This window comes from Zalophus californianus, chromosome 13, assembly GCF_009762305.2.
Source record: "Zalophus californianus isolate mZalCal1 chromosome 13, mZalCal1.pri.v2, whole genome shotgun sequence".
NCBI classification, from domain to species: Eukaryota; Metazoa; Chordata; class Mammalia; order Carnivora; family Otariidae; genus Zalophus; species Zalophus californianus.
This window is the reverse complement of record NC_045607.1, coordinates 29277272-29299796: the sequence shown is the minus strand read 5'-3', so window position 1 is coordinate 29299796 and position 22525 is coordinate 29277272. Positions and strand designations below refer to the sequence as shown.

At 35.7% G+C, this 22525-nt stretch overlaps 1 protein-coding gene across 1 annotated transcript; it reads left to right on the top strand.

Moving 5' to 3' along the window:
- Nucleotides 1-875: 875 nt before the first annotated feature.
- Nucleotides 876-22431, top strand: CYLC2 (cylicin 2). The gene is made up of 4 exons (XM_027616240.1): nt 876-923; nt 17301-17341; nt 19271-19392; nt 20841-22431. The coding sequence occupies exons 1-4, from the start codon at nt 907-909 to the stop codon at nt 21888-21890; spliced, it is 1230 nt and encodes a 409-aa protein (XP_027472041.1). The 5' UTR covers nt 876-906; the 3' UTR covers nt 21891-22431.
- Nucleotides 22432-22525: the final 94 nt, after the last annotated feature.

Here is a 22525-nt window from a genome sequence, read left to right as displayed (position 1 = left end):
GTATATATTATGAAATACTAAACAAAATATTATAGATTTAGAAATCATATGTTGTTTGCTAAGACATCACTTTGCAGGAAAATGTCAGCATTAATAGTGTTAAGTCAGTGGATAATGAAGCAATTAAATCAGAGAAACCTGAATTACTAAATCACCTTAAGGAAACCTCCTACTCAACCACTCTACAACTTACTATGGTCTGAGACCTGAGATAAAAACTATCAGTGAGTTAAAACCACTGAGATTTTTGTAGTTGATCTCCTACAGGAGCTGAAGTTTAATGAAACTATTCCTTAAGGGAAAAAAGAAAATCAGCTGAAATTCCCAAAAGGAGCTAGATAATGGCAGTATGTTCAAATATTACTCTATATAGTATTTGCATTCATCTGTTAGTGGGTTGGAGTGGTGGGTGTAGTAAAAATTATCTAACTCAGATCCATCAGTAAATTGATAATTTTAATAAGCACCTAGACTTCTTTAAAATTTTATTATCTGTGAGCAACACATGTGCTTAAGATGGGAAACTGTAAAAGGCACAAAGTTATGCAAAGGATTTAACAGACACATGAATATCAGATTACAACTGATTTTAATAGATGCTTAGATTCATCTTTTTGTTATATTAGTCAATAAATCATAAGTATGTGAAAAAAATCAAACAAGTTTTTTATTAATATGTAAAGCCAACTGTTATTTTTAAGCCACCAGTTGTATTTTGTCAATAATGAATGAAAGAAAACGCAAGTTTTAGACTAAATATTAGAGAACATTAAATACAAATAAAAGTGATTCCTCTTGTCTTCCCCTTTAACTCCCAGTGCTCTTGGCCTCTTTATGATGTCACCTCTCAACATCATTAATTTGAACTTACAGTGCTTAAGTCCTGGCAAATCATAGGTGGGGGAAATGTCTGTACCAAGATTGTAAGTCCTCTTGTCAAATTTTATGTTTTAAAATAACTGAAATGCTATAGCTAGCTTTATATTTACCCTCTTTAGTGTAAAGAGATGTTTGTTATATTATTATCATTCGTTATAAACAAGAGAGTATGTGTTTAGCAGACAAACATTCTCAAGCAGTATCAGAGGTTGTTTTGATATAAAAATTAACTAGTTTATTCACTTCAGTAAAATATAAAACATAGCTTTGGATAAGGCTTTTTCAATGTGATCCTTACCTCATGTATTTTTATCATACGGTATTTTTTTTTTTACTTTTTTTACTTTTATTATGTTATGTTAATCACCATATACTACATCATTAGTTTTTGATGTAGTGTTCCATGAGTCATTGTTTGCGTATAACACCCAGTGCTCCACTCAGTACATCCCCTCTTTAATACCCATTGCCAGGCTAACCCATCCCCCTACCTGCCCCCCTAGAACTCTCATACTGTATTTTCTAATATACAGAAGAAAATAATTCATGGTTCTCATTCATGGGAACTACCACCTCCTTAGAGATCATTTGGAAATTTATGAGCATTTTTTTTTTTAAATGTCACAGTGACTGAGAAGTCTACTGACCTTTAGAGGGCATGGGTCAAGGGTGATAAACCTTCGGTAATAATTCCTTCTTCAGAAATACTGAGTAAGCAAAAGTACTTTGCAATGAAAAGCAGATTATCCAGACAAGGGAAGTTTGATGATAGTAGTTTCCTAATGCTTAATTTATGTTGTGTTGAAATGAAGTAGGGAAAGAAGACCTTCAATTATGTAAGCCTTTTTACCATGTAGGCTTAGAACAAAGGTGAAGGGATAGAACTGTGAAATAGAAAGGAAAGTGTCACTGGTTTTTCTTTGGACAGTACTTTTAAAGGAAAGATAAAGCACAAATCTTGAAAATAAACAAAATGGCCTTTATAGGCACTGGTGCCTACTTCATTATAATGCAATCAGTACTTTAAAGGACAATCATCAGTAAAAGGATTCAATGCATTTGTAATGATTAAAGCTGAAGGACTTGCTGGTAATTACAAAACAATCTGTACTCTGGCATACAGCATGACAGAATTATACTATATACTAATTACTTTAAAATGTACACATTTTATGTGTACATTTTAAGCACAATAAAATATTGATGGCATTACTATTATCATGAGCACTGCACGGCTTTCAGAGAAATTCACCAAGAGTTAAAAATTTATTTTTGGTTCTATGACTATTTCTTTATGTTGTTTTCTGGTATAATTCTAAAACTCTCATTTTATCATAGAAGGAAACTGGGTTAAATTCATAATCAAATGGCCTCAAGCATACACAAAAAAATTCTAATAACAAATTCTCATATTTATTTGGATTCAAGTGGCAACTTCCAGTTCACTTAACAGAGAATCTGAGATGAATAATTTCCTACTTTGTTTTTCCTCTGAATTCTATGACAGGACCTTAATTTTAGACTTAAATTTCTATGTCATGGCTATCAACTTAGAGTTGATAAAGAAAATGTCCCTCTTTTAGTTCAGTTTTCCCCTCCCCACTTATTGCTCTTTAATACCCTTGTTCATCCAAATCTCAACAACTCCATTCCAGTGTTTCACCTCTTGCCTTTTCCTCCAACTCAGGTTGTGTCAGTCAACTCAATCCTTCTTTTTCTAATAGTGAATAGATCTAAGGTTTCTGAGGAAGTGGGAGAGGTTTTCACAAACACTGGGTTATCTAAAAATCAGAACTTTTTAAACTTCCAGTATGAGCTTCTGGATCTCATATCCACTGTAAATTTTTTTTTTTTTTTGGTCCTTTGAGTTAATAAAGTCCTCTCTTACTATCTTGCCTAGGAATTCACCTTGATATAGAATAAGGTTTATGAGCCTTAGCACTACTGACTTTTTAGAAAGAGTAACTCCTTACTGGAGTTGAGGACTATGGAGAGGGCAGGGAAGTCCTCTGCCTTGTAAGTAGTTAGCAGCATCCTGGGTCTCTACCCACTAGATGCCGCTATCAGCACTTGCGTGTGTGTACACCATCCCCTCCACACACACGAACACCCCAAAACATACACACAATTGTGATAAAATATCTCAGGCACTGCAAATGTCTACTGGGGTAAGGGATTCATAACAAGCCCAGGTTGAGAAACACTGCTCTAGAAAATGTTAGAAAAAGACAGGAAATCTCACCATACTACACATAAAGCCATCCCTCACCAAGACAATAACCATATGGCAGTTGACCTTTGCCTTAAAAAAGAGACCTCTACAGCAAATATGAATGACTCAGGCCCCAGTCAGTCCCTGGAAAATTTTCTGCCAAGTACTTTACGGCCTTATTTGACATATATCTGATGCAGAATCCAAAAATCCAAAATCAGCTGGCAGGATATCTATTATGATTTGTCTGTAGCAATTTTACTATTAAAATTAAACTTAATTGTGGAATGTTGGCTATCTTTCTGGTTTCTAAACCAGAAACAAGGCAAAAATGTTCATTATTTCTATTCAGCCTTGTACTCCAGACCCTATTTTGTTCCATAAGGCAATAAAACATTAAGATTGGAAAGGAAGAAGTAAAATTACCTTTATTCAGAGAGGATATGATTGAGTGGAATATCCAGTGACATCTACAAAAAATTATTTGAAACTACTAAGTGAATGTAACAAGATTATATGATACAGAATCTAATTATATAAATTTTATTTCTATAACTGGAAAATTAGAAAATATAAATTTAAGAAAACAGCACAATTTTCAATAACATAAAAAACTTTAGAAGTAAGTTTACTGAAATATATGCAAGACATATATAAGAAAACTAAAAATTTTCCTCAGGGAATTTTTTGAAGAAAATTGTTTTTCTTTTCTTTTCTTTTCTTAGATTTTATTTATTTATTTGACAGAGAGAGAGAGAACACAAGCAGGAGGAGTGGGAGAGGGAGAAGCAGGCTCCGTCTGAGCAGAGAGCCTGATGATGCTGATGCGGGGCCAAATCCCAAGACCCTGGGATCATGACCTGGGCTGAAGGCAGATGCTTAACCAACTGAGCCACTCAGGCGCCCCATAGAAAGTTTTATATACATATATATAAACATATATAGGTATAAACTGATATTTTTAACATCTGCAATAAATATACATCCTCTGATTCAATTTATACCCTTTTATAACTACTAAAACAGCTAAAATTAAAGATTAATGACACCAACAGTCAGCAACAGTGTAGGGCATCTGACATGTTCACCACTGGTGATGGGTGTAAAATGGTACAATCACGTTAGAATATCACTTGCTATTTTAAAAATAAAGTTGCACATACACATGTTATATGTATGATTCAGCATTTCCACTATAGCTTACCCAAGAGAAGTTCACAAAAAGACTGGACAAGGGGGGTGGAGCAAGATGGCGGAGGTATAGGAGACCTGGATTTTGTCTGGTCCCAGGAATTCAGCTGGATAGGGATCAAACCATTCTGAACACCTACGAACTCAACAGGAGATCGAAGAAAAGAATAGCAACAACTCTCTGAACAGAAAAGCGACCACTTTCTGGAAGGTAGGACGTGCGGAGAAGTGAATCTGAGGCGATATTCGGGAGGATAGATGACGGGGGAGGGGGCCTCCGTCGGCTGCTTCTGGCAAGTGATAGAGCCGTGGAGCACAAAATCGGAACTTTTAGAAGTCGGCTCCACTGAGGGACATCGCCCCAGTGGCTAAGTGGGGGGTGTAGGGTGGTGGAACCCTCAGGAGACAGTGTGGTCTCAGGACCCTCAGGGTCACAGAAAGACCAGGGATGCCTGAGGGCAGCAGAGCTCCCAGGTATCAGAGCAGGGAAGCTGGCTGCAGAGACAGAGCGGAGGAGTGGGCTCTCAGCGTGGGGATGCCATAAACCGTGATCCACGGCACAGTTGGGCCACTGCTCTTCCAGCAGGGACCCAACAAGCGGCAGATCCAGGGAGACTCCCCTTCCTCCCCCAGGAGGAGCAGCGCAGGAGCGCACTGCAGGGACCGACTGGGTTTGGAGACTCCATATGGGGTCGTATGCCTGAGATAGAAACGCTCGGTCACAGGCTGGGTGAGCACAGAGTGCAGCCAGAGACCAGGGGGATGGGAGTAACTGACTGATTTTCTCTGGGGGCTCACTGAGGAGCGGGGCCGCTAGTTCTCGGCTCCTCCAGGGCAGAGATTGGGAGGCTGCCATTTTCACTCTCATCCTCCAAGGCTGTGCCAAAAGCTTGCAGGGTAACAAAAGCTCCCGAGAGCAAACCTGAGCAGATTACTTAGCCCGGACCCCGCAAGGGGCAGAGCAATTCCGCCTCCAGCAAAGACATTTGGGAACCATGGCAACAGTCCCCTCCACCAGAAGATCAGCAAGAACAGCCAGCCAAGACCAAGTTTACCAATAGGAGAACAGCAGAACTCCAGCGCTATGGAAATACTGCATATAGAATTCATGGCTTTCTTACCATGATTCTCTAGTCGTTCAAAGTTAATTTTTTTTAACTCTTTTTTTTTTGAATTTTTCTTTTTCCCTTTTTCAACCAACATCTTATCAATCCCTTTTTTAAAAAACATTTTTCTTTTTCATTTTTAGAGTCATATTCTATCCCTTCATAGTAGCTACCCTTATTTTTGCAATATATATATATATATATATATATATATATATATATATACATGTTGTTCTCTCTTTAAAATTTTGAGATACAGTTTCTTCTAACAGATCAAAATATACCCTAAATCTCTAGTGTATGGCTTTGTTCTAGTATCCTGCCTGATCACAGTCTCTCCTTTTTTTCTTTTTTTTTTAAATCCTCTTCTTTGTTCAAACAACTTTGTATCTTATCAATTCTTTTTATAAAATCTTTTACAATTTTCACTTTACAGTCATATTCCATCCCTTCATATTAACCTTTATTTTTGTACATTATAAGTTTTTCTATCTTTAAAATTGTGGGAGGCACTTTCTTCTAACAGACCAAAATACACCCAAAATCTAGTGTGTGGCACTGATCTATGCACCAGACTGATCATATTTGATCATATTCTGGTTTTTTTTTGTTTTGTTCTGTTTTTGTTTGTTTTTATCTTTTTCTATTTTTTTTCTTTTTTTCTTTCTTTCCCTTTCTTTCCCCCCGGTTTCAGGTCTTTTTTGATTTGTTTAGAGTATATTTTCTGGGGACGTTTTTACCCTGTTAGCATTTTGTTCTCTCATTCATCTATTCTTCTCTGGATAAAATGATAAGATGGAAAAAATCACCTAAAAAAAAAAGAACAAGAGGCAGTACCAACTGCCAGGGACCTACTCAATATGAACATTAGTATGATGCCGTAACTAGAGTTCAGAATGATGATTTTAAAGATACTAGCTGGGCTTGAAAAAAGCATGGAAGTTATTAGAGAAACCCAATCTGGTTAAATAAAAGAAATAAAATCTAACCAAGTTGAAATCAAAAAGGCTATTAATGAGGTGCAATCAAAATTGGGGGCGCTAACGGCTAGGATAAATGAGTCAGAAGAGAGAATTCGTGATATAGAAGACCAAATGATGGAAAATAAAGAAGACGAGAAAAAGAGATAAACAACTACTCGATCACGAGGGCAGAATTCGAGAGATAAGTGATACCGTAAGATGAAACAACGTGAGAATCATTGGGATCCCAGAAGAAGAGGAAAGAGAGGGGCAGAAGGTATATTGGAGCAAATTATAACAGAGAACTTCCCTAATGTGGGGAAGGAAACAGGCATCAAAATCCAGGAGGCACAGAGAACCCCTCTCAAAATCAATAAAAATAGGTCAACAACCCAAAATCTAATGGTAAAACTTACGAGTCTCAGAGACAAAGAGAAAATCCTGAAAGCAGCTTGGGAGAAGAGATATGTAACCTACAATGGTGGATACATTAGATTGGCAACAGACCTATCCACAGAGACCTGGCAGGCCAGAAAGGACTAGCATGATATATTCAGAGCACCAAACGAGAAAAATATGCAGCCACGAATACTATATCCAGCTAGGCTGTCATTGAAAATAGAAGGAGAGATAAAAACTTCCCAGCACAAACAAAAACTAAAGGAATTTGCAAACATGAAACGAGCCCTACAAGAAATACGAAAGGGGTCCTCTAAGCAAAGAGAGAGCCTAAAAGCAACACAGACCAAGAAGGAACACAGACAATATACAGCATCAGTCACCTTACAGGCAATGCAATGGCACTAAATTCATATCTTTCAATAGTTACCCTGAATGTAAATGGGCTAAATGCCCCAATCAAAAGACACAGGGTATAAGACTGGATAAAAAAAACAAGACCCATAGATATGCTGTCTGCAAGGGAATCATTTTAGACCCAAAGACAACTACAGATTAAAAGTGAGAGGGTGGAAAACCATTTACCATGCTAATGGACGCCAAAGGAAAGCTGGGGTGGCAATCCTTTTATCAGACAAATTAGATTTTAAACCAAAGACTGTAATAAGAGATGAGGAAGGACACTATATCCTACTTAAAGGGTCGATCCATCAAGAAGATCTAACAATTGTGAGTATCTATGCCCCTAACATGGGAGCAGCCAATTATATAAGCCAATTAATAACAAAAGCAAAGACACAAATCGGCAACAATACAATAATAGCGGGGGACTTAACACCTCCCTCACTGAAATGGACAGATCATCTAAGCAAAAGATCAACAAGGAAATAAAGACTTTAAATGACACACTGGACCAAATGGACTTCAAAGATATATTCAGAACATTCCATCCCAAAGCAACAGAATACACATTCTTCTCTAGTGCCCATGGAACATTCTCCAGAACAGATCACATCCTAGGTCACAAATAAGGTCTCAACCAGTACCAAAAGATTGGGATTATTCCCAGCATATTTTTAGACCATAATGCTTTGAAATTAGAACTCAATCGCAAGAGGAAAGTAGGAAAGAAATCAAATACATGGAGGCTAAAGAGCATCCTACTAAAGAATGAATCGGTCAACCAGGAAATTAAAGAAGAATTAAAAAAATTCAGGGAAACCAATGAAAATGAAAACACAACTGTTTAAAATCTTTGGGATGCAACAAAGGCAGTCCTAAGAGGAAAGTATATAGCAAATACAAGCCTTTCTCAAGAAACAAGAAAGGTCTCAAATACATAACTTAACCTTACACCTAAAGGAGCTGGAGAACAGCAAATAAAGCCTAAACCCAGCAGGAGAAGAGAAATAATAAAGATCAAAGCAGAAATCAATGAACTAGAAACCAAAAGAACAGTAGAACAGATCAACGAAACTAGGAGCTGGTTCCTTGAAAGAATTAACAACATTGATAAACCTCTGGCCAGACTTATCAAAAAGAAGGAGAAATGACCCAAATAAACAAAATTATGAATGAAAGAGGAGCGATCACAACCAACACCAAAGAAATACAAACAATTACAAGAACATATTATGAGCAACTCTATGTCAGCAAATTAGATAATCTGGAAGAAATGGATGCATTCCTAGAGATGTATCAACCATCAAAATTGAACCAGGAAGAAATAGAAAACCTGAACAGACCTATAACCACTAAGGAAATTGAAGCAGTCATCAAAAATCTCCCAACAAACAAAAGCCCAGGGCCAGATGGCTTCCCAGGGGAATTCTATGAAACATTTCAAGAAGAATTAATACCTATTCTCCAGAAACTGTTCCAAAAAATAGAAATGGAAGGAAAACGTCCAAACTCGTTTTATGAGGCCACCATTACCTTGATCCCAAAACCAGACAAAGACCCCATCAAAAAGGAGAATTACAAAACAATATCCTTGACGAACACGATGCAAAAATTCTCACCAAAATACTAGCCAATAGGATCTAATAGTACATTAAAAGGATTATTCACCGCGATCAAGTGGGATTTATCGCTGGGCTGTAAGGTTGGTTCAACATCCGCAAATCAATCAATGTGATACAATACATTAACAAAAGAAAGAACAAGAATCAAATGATCCTCTCAATAGATGCAGAAAAAGCATTTGACAAAGTACAGCATGCTTTCTTTCTCTTTTTTTTTAAAGATTTTATTTATTTATTTTAGAGACAGAGAGCACGAGAGGGAAGAGGGTCAGAGGGAGAAGTAGAGTCCCTGCTGAGCAGGGAGCCCGATGCGGGACTCGATCCTGGGACTCCAGGATCATAACCTGAGCCGAAGGCAGTCGCTTAACCAACTGAGCCACCCAGGCGCCCTACAGCATGCTTTCTTGATCAAAACTCCATATCATAAAAGCGATCTATGAAAACCCCACAGCGAATATCATTCTCAATGGGGAAAAACTGAGAGCTTGCCCCCTAAGGTCAGGAACACGGCAGGGCTGTCCACTATCACCACTGCTACTCAACATAGTATTAGAAGTCCTAGCCACAGCAATCAGACAACAAAAAGAAGTCAAAGGCATCCAAATTGGCAAAGAAGAAGTCAAACTCTCACTGTTTGCAGATGATATGATACTTTATGTGGAAAACCCAAAAGACTCCACCCCAAAACTGCTAGAACTCATACAGGAATTCAGTAAAGTGGCAGGATATAAAATCAATGCATAGAAATCAGTGGCATTCCTAAACACCAACAAGACAGAAGACAGAGAAATTAAGGAGTCGATCCCATTTACAACTGCACCCAAAACCGTAAGATACCTAGGAATAAATCTAACCAAAGAGGCAAAGGATCTGTACTCAGAAAACTATAAAATACTCAGGAAAGAAATCGAGGAAGACACAAGGAAATGGAAAAACGTTCCATGCTCATGGATTGGAAGAACAAACATTGTGAAGATGTCAATGCTATCTAGAGCAATCTACACATTCAATGCAATCCCCATCAAAATACCATCCACTTTTTCCAAAGAAATGGAACAAATAATCCTAAAATTTGTATGGCACCAGAAAAGACCCTGAATAGCCAGAGGAATGTTGAAAAAGAAAAACAAAGCTGGTGGCATCACAATTCTGGACTTCCAGCTCTATTACAAAGCTGTCATCATTGAGACAGTATGGTACTGGCACAAAAACAGACATATAGCTCAATGGAACAGAATAGAGAGCCCAGAAATGGACCCTCAACTCTATGGTCAACAAGTCTTTGACAAAGCAGGACAGAATGTCCAATGGAGAAAAAGTCTCTTCAACAAATGGTGTTGGGAAAATTGGACAGCCACATGCAGAAGAATGAAACTGGACCATTTCCTTACATCACACACAAAAATATACTCCAAATGGTTGAAAGACCTAAATGTGAGACAGGAGTCTATCAACATCCTAAAGGAGAACACAGGCAGAAACCTCTTTGACCTTAGCCGCAGGAACTTCTTCCTAGAAACATCGCCAAAGGCAAGGGAAGCAAGGGTATAAATGAACTATTGGGATTTCATCAAGATAAAAAGCTTTTGCACAGCAAAAGAAATAGTCAACAAAACCAAAAAGCAACCAAAAGAATGGGAGAAGGTATTTGTAAATGACATATCAGATAAAGGGCTAGTATCCAAAATCTATAAAGAACTTCTTAACCTCAACACCCAAAGAACAAATGATCCAATCAAGAGATGGGCAGAAAACATGAACAGACATTTTTCCAAAGAAGACATTCAAATGGCCAAGAGACACATGAAAATGTTTTCAACATCGCTCGGCATGAGGGAAACCCAAATCAAAACCTCAATGAGATACCACCTCACACCAGTCAGAATGGCTAAAATTAACAAGTCACGAAATGACAGATGTTGGCAGGGATGAGGGAAAAGGGCAACCCTCCTACACTTTTGATGGGAATGCAAGCTGGTGCAGCCACTCTGGAAAACATTATGGAGGTTCTTCAAAAAGCTGAAAATAGAGCTACCATACGATTCAACAACTGCACTACTATTTACCCCAAAGATACAAATGTAGGGATCCGAAGGGGTACGTGCACTCCGATGTTTATAGCAGCAATGTCCACAATAGCCAAACTGTGGAAAGAGCCAAGATGTCCATTGACAGATGAATGGATAAAGAATAAGTGGCATATGTGTATACACACACACACACACACACACACACACACACACACAATGGAATATCATGCAGCCATCAAAAGAATGAGATCTTGCCATTTGCAATGACGTGGATGGAACTGGAGGGTATTAAGCTGAGCAAAATAAGTCAATCAGAGAAAGACATGTATCATATGACCTCACTGATAGGAGGAATTCTTAATCTCAGAAACAAACTGAGGGTTGCTGGAGTCAGGGTGGGGTGGGAGGGATGGGGTGGCTGCGTGATAGACATTGGGGAGGGTATGTGCTATGGTGAGCGCTGTCAATTGTGCAAGACTGTTGAATCACAGATCTGTACCTCTGAAGCAAATAATACAGTATATGTTAAAAAAAAAAGTAGAAGAAGATAGCAGGAGGGGAATAATGAAGGGGGGAAATCGGAGTGGGGAGATGAACCATGAGAGATGATGGACTCTGAAAAACATACTGAGGGTTCTATGGGGGAGAGGTGGGAGGTTGGGTTAGCCTGGTGATGGGTATTAAAGAGGACACGTTCTACATTAAGCACTGTGTGTTATATGCAAACAATGAATCATGGAACACTACATCAAAAACTAATGATGTAATATATGGTGATTAACATAAAAAAAAACTCAGGAGGAAAAAAAAAAGACTGGATAAAATGTGTATAGCAGCTTTATTCACAATAAGCCAAAACTAAAATAACTCAAATGTCCATCAACAGGAGGATGGAAAAACTCAGTGTAGTGTATATCATGTAAAGGAATACTGCTCTGCAATTTAAAGGAATAAACTTTTCATATATGTAACATGGATGAATAAAAAAAATCACAGTGAAAAAATCCAGAAACACAAAAGCATATACTGTATAATGTGATTTGTATGAATTTCAAGCATAGGCAAGGCTGTCTGTGGTAAATTAACGGCCCTTTGTGGGGGAGGGGCAGAGTGGATTGACTGGAAACTGGTACAGTGTAACCTATTACTGTGGTTGAAAATTCCTGTACTTCTTAAGGTTGGTTAGGTTAGGGTTAGAGACAAATAAATTTAGTTCTCTTTCATTTTCACTGGGAAGAGTTTATAGGACCCCAAAATAGCCATGATCTGAATACTCTAGTTCTCACTCCCTATGTATATTTACATGTCATAAGCAATTCAATACATTTAACCTTTTGGGAACAGATGGCATTTTTCCACTCTTTCACCTAAATCTGGTTCTGCTGGTGACAGACCTTTACCTCTCCAGGACAATCAAGAAATTTTCTAGACCAGGCTACATTTAGATTCAATTTTTGAAGTTTCTCATGAAAAATAACAACAACAACAACAAAAACATTGTTAGCATATGTTTTAATTTTTCTTTTAAGACTATTGTCTAATCTAATTATCTAAAAAAAAAACCTGTAACAAGTCAAAAAGGTTGTTCTTTCTTGATATAACTAGTTTTTGAATTAAGGTTTCTGGATATATATATATATATATAAGGAAACCTAATAACTAGTACTTCACCTTAACTAAGGTGAAATGGAAAACAGATTCCACACAATCTGCCTTCACTTCAGGTGCTGTGCACACATCCAGTCATTTCAATACCAATCTCAGTATCTCTGAGCCTTTTTTTTTTTTTAATCTTGGGATTCCTTTTTATTCTTTTAAAAATTTATTTTATTTGAGCATAGTTGTCAATGTTAAACTACTTTCAGGTGTACAACATAATGATTGGATAAGCTTATACATTAAGCTTTGCCCCCAACAAGTATAGCTGCCATCTGTCACCATAGAATGAATGGTATTATAGCACCAACTATATTTCCTATCCTATGGCTGTTATTCCATGTGACTTATTTATTCCTTAACTGGCTTGTATGTTCCACTCCCCTTCACCCATTTTGCCCATCCCCTCAATCCTCCTCCCCTCTGACAGTATCAGTTTGTGCCCTGTATTTATAGGTCTGATTCTGCATTTTGTTTTAGATTCCACATATGTGTGAACTTTACGTAACAAGTACCCATTGTTAACATTGTGGAATGTCATGTATTCATGACATAGAAAGGGAGCTGGGTTTAGGTTTTCCTAAATAAAAAGTTCAGATCCTAATGTAGGGAGACATGGAGGACTTTATTTTCTAGGACAAAAATCTATTTTTTTATTACCACTGGAAAAGGTTTTTTTTTCCTTTAAAGGAGTAAACATATAACTGCAGTTGTGGGTTTTTTTTCTTCTTAGTCTGAAAAAATTTAATCTTATTACAGAATACATCTGCCCTTACTCTTGCTTTTAACTATATCTCTGGTACATTTTAAAATGTATAATAAATTTAAAGGCTAAAGACTCTCAACAATGTGGTATCTCCTTCAGTTTCACTTGAAATGGAGCAAGTATTGCCTGAAGACATTATATCCATTTGAGGACGATGTCTTTTATCCCTAGTTTTCTGAGTTTTTAATTATGAATGTTATTTTTTCAAAAATTCTTTTGCATATCTTGAAATGACCAGATGAATGTTATTTGTTATTTGGAATAATTACGTGGGTTGATTTTACATATGTTAAACTAATTTTACATTCCAGAAAGTAAATCTCAATAACTATGATGTCTTTGCCATTTTATATTATTGTTCAGTAAGATTACTTAACAAGTTGTTAAGGAATTTTTGTCTGTGTTAATGCAAGGTATTGGTCTATAATACTCATATCTGGTAACGTCTTTAAGAAGTTTTGGTGTCAGGATTATTTATACTGGTCTCAAAAATGAGTTGAAACATCCTCCTCTTCCTTGTTTCTGAAAAATTTGTGTAGAGTTAGTATTTTTCCTTAATTTTTAAAAAAATTATTGGTAAAACTATCTGGGTCTGTGCTTTTCTTTCTCGGAAGGTTTTTGATAATGGATTCATTTTATTTAATAATTATGAGCCTAGTCACATATTTATTATTTAATCATGTGTCTGTTTTGCTAAATTAGTTTTACATGGAGCTCATCTATTTCACTTAAATAAATGCTGAATTTATTGCCATAAAGTTGTTAATAATATTCCCCATTATCCTTTAAAATCTATATAATTATAAAACTTGCATCAGTCCTGATAATGGTAATTTGTGTTTTCTCTTTATTTATCAGTCCTTCTAGGAGTTAATCAATTTTAATAATCTTTACAAAAAATCAAATTTGGGATTTTTTGCTCTAATTTATTTTCACTTTGACTCTGTCTTAAAGCTTTATTATTTATTCTAACTTTGAATTTATTTTGATATTTTCCTAATTTTAAAGCAAGGATTTAAAACACTGTTTTAGTGGCTCAGTTGGTTAAGTATCTGCCTTTGGCTCGGGTCATGATTTGGGGATCCTAGAATCAAACCCCACCTCAGGCTCCCTGCTCCACCAGGAGTGTGCTTCTCCCTCTCTCTCTACCCCTACCCCCTGCTCGTCCTCTCTCTTTTTCTCAAATAAATAAGTAAAATAAAAAAAAACTTTTAAATTTTTTTTCTAATATAAGACATTAAAGTTATAAATTCTCTGAACTTTTTGCAGTATTCCATAATTTTAAATACTATGTTATTGTTTAGTTGCTTTTTTATAAGTGTGAATTGTGATTTCTGTTTGACCATTGGTTATTTAGAAAGAACTATTTTAAAAAATATTTGTGTATTTTCTATATAATTTTGTTTTTGATTTCTAATTCAATTGTTTGGTGATTAAAGAACATGCCCTAGGGATTATGCAAGGAATTAATGGATCATGCCTATGTACAATTTTTTAAATCTCAAATTTAATAATATTGTTTCATGAACCTGAAATATTTCCTCTTTCAGAGTATTTAAAATAGAAATGTTCATAACTATGGTTGAACATCAAAATTCTTCAGGAATGTATAAATGTACATTGGCTAGACCCAAACCTAGAGATTTAGATATGGTGAGGCAAGTAATTTTAATGAATGTTCTCAGTTAAAAAACAACAACTATGTGGATGGAGCTAGAAAGTATTATGCTAAGTGAAATGAGTTACTCAGAGAAAGACAAATACCATTATGATTTCACTCATATGTGGAATTTAAGGAAAAAAAAACAAGTAAAGTTTAAAAAAAAGAGAGAGAGAGAAAGAGAGGCAAACCAAGAAACAGACACTTAACTACAGGGAACAAACTGATGGTTACCAGAGGTGAGGTGGGTGGGGGAATGGGTTAAATAGGTGATGGGGATTAAGGAGGGCACTTGTAATGAGCACCGGGTGTTACATGGAAGTGTGGAATCATTATATTGTACACATGAAACTAATATTACACTGTATGTTAACTAACTGGAATTTAAATAAAAACTTTTTTTTAAAGATTTTATTTATTTATTTGACAGAGAGAGAGAGGGAGAGAGGGAACACAGCAGGGGGAATGGGAGAGGGTGAAGCAGGCTTCCTGCTGAGCAGGTAGCCCAATGCAGGACTCGATCCCAGGACCCTAGGACCATGACCTGAGCCAAGGGCAGATGCTTAACCAACTGAGCCACCCAGGCACCCCTTAAATAAAAACTTTTTAAAAAAACCACTGGACTAGACAACTTTTTAATCAATATATCCTAAATTTTATTCAATTAAAATCTTTTAATTTTTAAAAAAATATTTATTTACTTGAGAGAGAAAGAGAAAATGAGTGGGGGGGTGGTCTGAGGGTTGAGCTGGGAGCCCAACGCAGGGCTTGATGCCAGGATCCCAAGATCATGACCCCAGTGGAAATCAAGAGCCAGATGCTCAACCCGACTGAGTCACCCAGACACTCCCTATTTTTTTTTAAGATTTATTTATTTGTTTGAGAGACAGAGAGAGGGCAGGGCCAGAGGGAAATGGAGATACAGTTCTAAGCAGTCTCTGCACTGAGCATGGAGCCCGATGTGGGGCTGGATCCCATGACCCTGAGATCACTACCTTAGCTGAAACCAAGATTCTGGAGGCCTAACTGACAGTGCCACCCAGGTGTCCCAAAATCATTTAAATTTTTATAGAGTGACAAAAATGTGCCAAGTTTTGTGCTGGGAAATAGAGCCTAAATAATCAAGATATTTATTTTAATGTACTATATTCCTCAATTTTTTTTCAACTTGAGTATAGTTGACTTACAATGTTACACTAATTTCAGGTGTACAACATAGTGAATAGACTTCTCTATACATTATGCTATGCTCATCACAAGTGTAGCTACCATTTGTCACCATACGACACTATTACAGGGTCAATGCCTATACTCCCTATGCTTTGCCTTTTATTCTCATGCCTTAGTCATTCCATAACTTCAAGCCTCTATCTTTCACTCCCCTTCACATAATTTGCACCCCCACTTCTCTCTGTTTATGGATCTGGTTCTGCTTTTTGTTCGTTTATTCACTTGGGTTTTCTTTATTTAGATTCTACAATGGTAGAATCTAAATATGTCCAGCAACATAAAGGTGTTATGTTAGAAAGGAAAGAAGTAAGTAAAGAAAAGTAAGTAAAGTAAAGTAAGTAAAGAAAAAAGTACTTTTTTCTTAATAATTATGTAATGTCAAATAAGTAAAATACGATGTGAGCATGTGTGTTTGTATGTGTGTATAAGCCCAAAACTCACATGAGATCAACAATGGCTTTATTTCTGTAATGTAATAGGATGTTGTAAAATAATATTTCTCTATCAGATCTTAATATATGTCTCCATTACAAATAAATAAAATGGGATTATAAAATTCCTCTTTGTGAGAATAAACATGTTCACATAGTACTCAAACAAATGGAAACTTTTAAATGAAAAATACTTTACAACACAGTTTTGTCAGGTGTTCCTAAAGAACAAAACATTTTAAAAAATTAAAATCCATATCAATACTTACAGTGCACACTGACACACACACACACACACACACACACACACACTTTCATTCACAGACATACAAGTATGCCATTGAATGATTTGGACTTGCTTAAGTTTGAGAGTATTTTGAGGATCTGATTTTGCTTAAGCAGTGCTTTTAAAGTGATGTCTTTGCTAAAATTCAATTGTAAGAGAATCTGGAGCATGAGATAGAGAAAAATAATGCAACCACGAATTCACAATTTTTAAAAAAGTCTATTTCAGATATGGCAATTTGGTAATTTTTAAAATGTTTCTATCTACTTTAGTTATGCTTAAGTTTGTGCTAAAAACACATTTACTCAACTCTATTTCTTCTAGGACTAAGTAATCTTACATAATAGTAGAGAACTGAGAATGCAAAATATTTCTCTAGGTGATGGCAAGTGCTTACACATAATAATGATCATTAAATACAGTGATTTTATATAAATTAATTAAAATCTTTCCCTCTTATTTTAATAGCCAAAAAATAAGCTTTGGAACATATGATAATTACATTCCAGGTAAGAAAGAATTCAATATTTACTTTTGAAATATGATTTTTAGGATTATGATTATTTTTAAGGATAAATGATTATTATCTTCTATTCAAGGTAATAAAGCAGTAGGTCATGGAATATAATTAAAAGTTAACTTTCTCATGGACTTGGCAACCACTTTCTAAAGATACTTTTTAAAAAATTTTTTTATTGTTATATTAATCACCATACATTACATCATTAGTTTTTGATGTAGTATTCCATGATTCATTGTTTGTGCATAAGACCCAGTGTTCCATGCAGAACATGCCCTCTTTAATACCCATCACCAGTCTAATCCATCCTCCTACCTCCCTCCCTTCTAGAACCCTCAGTTTGTTTTTCAGAGTCCATCATCTCTCATGGTTCGTCTCCCCCTCCGATTTCCCCCCTTCAATTTCCCCTTCCTGCTATCTTCTTCTTCTTCTTCTTCTTCTTCTTCTTTTTTCTTAAAATATATTGCATTATTTGTTTCAGAGGTACAGATCTGTGATTCAACAGTCTTGCACAATTCACAGCGCTCACCATAGTACATACCCTCCCCAATGTCTATCACCCAGCCACCCCATCCCTCCCACCCACCCCCCACTCCAGCAACCCTCAGTTTGTTTCCTGAGATTAAAAATTCCTCCCATCAGTGAGGTCATATGATCCATGTCTTTCTCTGATTGACTTATTTCACTCAGCATAACACCCTCCAGTTCCATCCACATCATTGCAAATGGCAAGAATTCATTCCTTTGGATGGCTGCATAATATTCCATTGTATATATATACCACATCTTCTTTATCCCTTCATCTGTCAATGGACATCTTGGCTCTTTCTACAGTTTGGCTATTGTGGACATTGCTGCTATAAACATCGGGGTGCAAGTACCCCTTCGGATCCCTACATTTGTATTAAAGATACTTTGCTTTTGAATCCAACAAAGTTTAAGCAAATATGTCCAGCAACATAAAGGTGTTATGTTAGAAATCATACAATCAGATAATCTTACAGTTGAAAAGTAGTGTAGAAACTGGATAAACAATTCACCCATGTCCGCAATGACTTTTACTATATCTACCTTATAAATGGCCAAAAATTCACCAATCTGATGTTGAAGGACTTCATATACCGAACGATTTTCCCTCAAATATTGAGCTTAAATATGCCTTTCTGTATATTTTCTCATTGATACTGTTTTAGGAGATACACAAGAAAGTGTATTTTCTCTTACATGAAGTATTATACTGCACATGTTTAAATGAAATGAAAATCTCTCTCACTCCCATTGGTGCCCCAAACATCTTTAAACATTTCTCTTATAGTTTCCAGGTAACCTTTCCCTCTCAGTCACAATTCTGTAGGTACTCTTTATTTGTAGTTTACTTCATTAATATGCCACTTATCACAACAATGCAGTTCTTATGTGTATAACATTTACTCTTGTAGCTTGGAAAATTATTACTAACTAAATGAATCTTAAGCATTAGCATTTAGATTCAATCATATATTTACTGAATATTTTATAACAAGTACTGTCTGTGCTAAGTACTTTGGAGGCTACAGAAGTCGTTATCATATTTTCTGATCTCAAAAGAATTGTATTCTAACCAAAAGAATTTAAAGCAAAAGTCTAGACTGGGAAAGATAGAAGATTAAAAGAAAGCAGTCAAGATCTTTTTTGCATTTATATTACAGACCATATTAGTTTCACAATGACTGTATAGTTTTCTGTAAAACTGATCAAAATAGAAAATAAATTTTTATTTTATTTTCATATATTGATAGCAGAGAATTTCAAACATAACTAAATAAATGAAGCCATAATTTGTATCATCTGTTCATTCATGAAATCTATTATCTTACTGACATTTAAGTTCTGATGAAATATTACTTACTCTAAAACATTTAATGTCTTCTTATTTTAGTCAGTGAATTAAGCAAAAAATCATGGAATCAGCAACACTTTGCCCTGGGATTTCCCAAACCACCAAGGCCAGGAAAAAAAAGGAGATCAAAACCATCCCAACTGCGAGACAATGTAATTCCTGTGAGTATTGGAAAGATCATATAATTTTACTAGTGCTAAACTTGTGAAATCATGTATAGTTATATGTGTTACAGATCAGCGCTGACCAATGGGATTTCTGTGACGATGGAAATATTTTATGTCTTTGCATTCCAATGTGGCTATTGAACATTTAAAATGAGGCTAGTGCAACTGAGGAATTGAATTTTACATCTCAATTCAATTCAATTCAATTCAATTCACTTGTGGCTTTTAAATACCATATTGGACAGCACAGTTAAAGGCAATTCAAATTCTACTACATGAAGGAAGTAGATCTGTTTTATTTGCATTTCACTATATAAATATTGTTCCCTTATTTCATATTAACTATTTCTTTAGCAACCCCACACTATAGAAAATATGTGTCCAAGAAGCACAAAAATCTGGAGATCCTAATGTGACAGTTAGTATGAACATTCAGAAAATGTCCTCCAGCTGGGGAAACTCCCTCATTAGAATCATGGGATTATATTATACCTTGATAAAGTGCTTCCTCATTTTCTGTAATGTAGCATTCAGGATTCTAAATATTAGAAGATAAGTATTTCTCAATGTTTCTAGAGTCATCATGGGATATGAAATGTTTTTTAAAAAGTTTTACAAGATAAAAATATCATTAACTCTTGTTTATTTTAGGGAGTATTTCCAATCAGTAGTGATCCTAGCTTATTCTGTCATCTCACACTCTGCCTTTCCTTTCTTTCTTTATTCTATTTATTTTTCCATTGTTTGTTAACATCACTTCCAAAGTTTGCTACTTTTCCAATTAAGATTTTGCAAATACTTGGTTAGGAGTTGAAAACAAAATGCATCATTCTGCACAAATTTATGTGCACCGAATGTTACAACTTTTATCATTGTAGTTTCCTATCTGATAATATTCAATTTACATCTTGCTAAGCAAGAGTTTCAGGTTTTTACTTTTAACTACAGGTGGCATTCCAAATTCCAGAGACTTTGAATGTGATAATAGAGACCAGGATATGCCTGAACATGAAACTATTACATATTAGAGAACAATTAGTTTCTGTGTTAGCCTAGGAATGGAAAGTGCTCCATGCAGAACGTGCCCTCTAAGAATTCTTGAGAACATTGAGAGAGGGGGCGAAAAAGCCCTCTCCAGAATCAGAAGAGAGATTCTGGTATGTCATTAGTCAGTGAGGTTTCTACCAATTTTAACATAATATCTTGAGGGAATTATGAAGATCCTCTAAATTGAAATAAGGCCCACAATGAGACATGACTATCCATTTGTCCAAAAAAGAATTAAACTGGAAAAGCAGAATAAACTATGGCATCTACAAATTATCCACTATTTATCAAAACCTAAAATCTTTTAATGGTTGAAGTTAAAATGCATTTGGTATGTGGTAATAAAAGCTGTGTAACATACAAATTGTTCATTATTATTCTAACCAATATTCCAGATATATGATTCAGACAAAATAAAAGAAGGTCCCAAACGACCGTTATGGATGCACAGTTCTTTAATGAGAATTTCTGAGAGACCATCTGAATATTTAGCTGCCAGGAGGCAACCTCAATATAAAGCAACCCATCGCCCAAAGGAAGATGCTAAGGTAGCAGATGTAGAAAAACGTTTATCTCCAGAAACAGCTAAGAAAGGTAAAGAAGATAAGCAAGCAGACAAGAAGGACATATCGGAATCAGAAATAGTACCCACAGTTTTAAAGGAGCCAAAAATAACTAAGAGAGAGCCAAAGAAAGATAAGGATATAGAAACAGGAACTAAAGATGAAAAAGAGGCAAAAACAGATGCCAAAAAAGAAAGAAAAGATTCAAACAAAGGCAAAGAGTCAGGTACAGAATCTGAAGATGAAAAGAAAGATGCCAAGAAAGATGCCAAGAAAGAGAAGAAAGCTCCAAAGAAGGGCAAGGGGTCAGGTACAGAATCTGAAGATGAAAAGAAAGACATCAAGAAAGAGAAGAAAGCTTCAAAGAAGGACAAGGAGTCAGGTAAAGAATCTGAAGATGAAAAGAAAGATGCCAAGAAAGAGAAGAAAGCTTCAAAGAAGAGCACAGTGTCTGCTACAGAATCTGAAGATGAAAAGAAAGATGCCAAGAAAGATGCCAAGAAAGACAAGAAAGCTTCAAAGAAGGGCAAGGAATCTGCTACAGAATCTGAAGATGAAAAGAAAGATGCCAAGAAAGATGCCAAAAAGGACAAGAAAGGTTCAAAGAGGGGCAAAGGGTCTACAGAATCTGAAGATGCAAAGAAGGATAAGGATGGGAAAAAAGATACAAAGAAATCAGAGGAGAATGATGATCAATCAAAAGACAAGAAAGATGCAAAGAGAAAGGGGAGTAAAAAAGGTAAGAAAGAAGAAAAGAAGGCCAGTGGGACAGATATTGAATCAAAGGATGATGCTAAGAAGGATGCCAAGAAGGATGCCAAGAAGGATGCCAAGAAGGATGCCAAGAAGGATGCCAAGAAGGATGCCAAGAAGGGCAAGTAAGCCTTGAATAATAATTCAAAAGCATTTGATAAACAATTTTAGGAGTCTGAAACTGAATATAAGTGACAAGGGGATTCAAAGAATTAATCAAATAATTTTTAAAATGGGGCAAAGAAGAATACAAAGATTCAGAAAAGCATCATAAAAATATAAGAAAGTTATGAAAAATTAAGAGATAATTCATTGAAGAACTTGGAGGATACTTATGCTAAGTTTGGGGATATGAAAGATTCAATGAAAGATCCTTAGAAAGGTTGAAAGAAGAATATTCAATTCAGGTTGTAGAAATTAATGACACTGGATCTATGGATACAAAACAAATAATAAATAAATAAATAAAGGCTTAAAAAAAAAAATCCAAGGAGGCAGATGTTCAATCTATAGAATCAAACAGTCTGAAGCTGCATCCACAGGAGTAATGAGAGGCAGTCAAAAAAATTTCAGAAACTGTACTTTCAAATAAATGCAAATACAAATTAAAGGTAGTGTTCCTTAAAAAGGAAGAAAGAAAGAAAGAAAAAAAAGAAAGAAAGAAAGAAAGAAAGAAAGAAAGAAAGAAAGAAAGAAAGAAAGAAGAAAAAGAAAGAAAGAAAAAAGAAAGAAAGAAAAAAGAATGGAAGGAAGGAAGAAAAAAG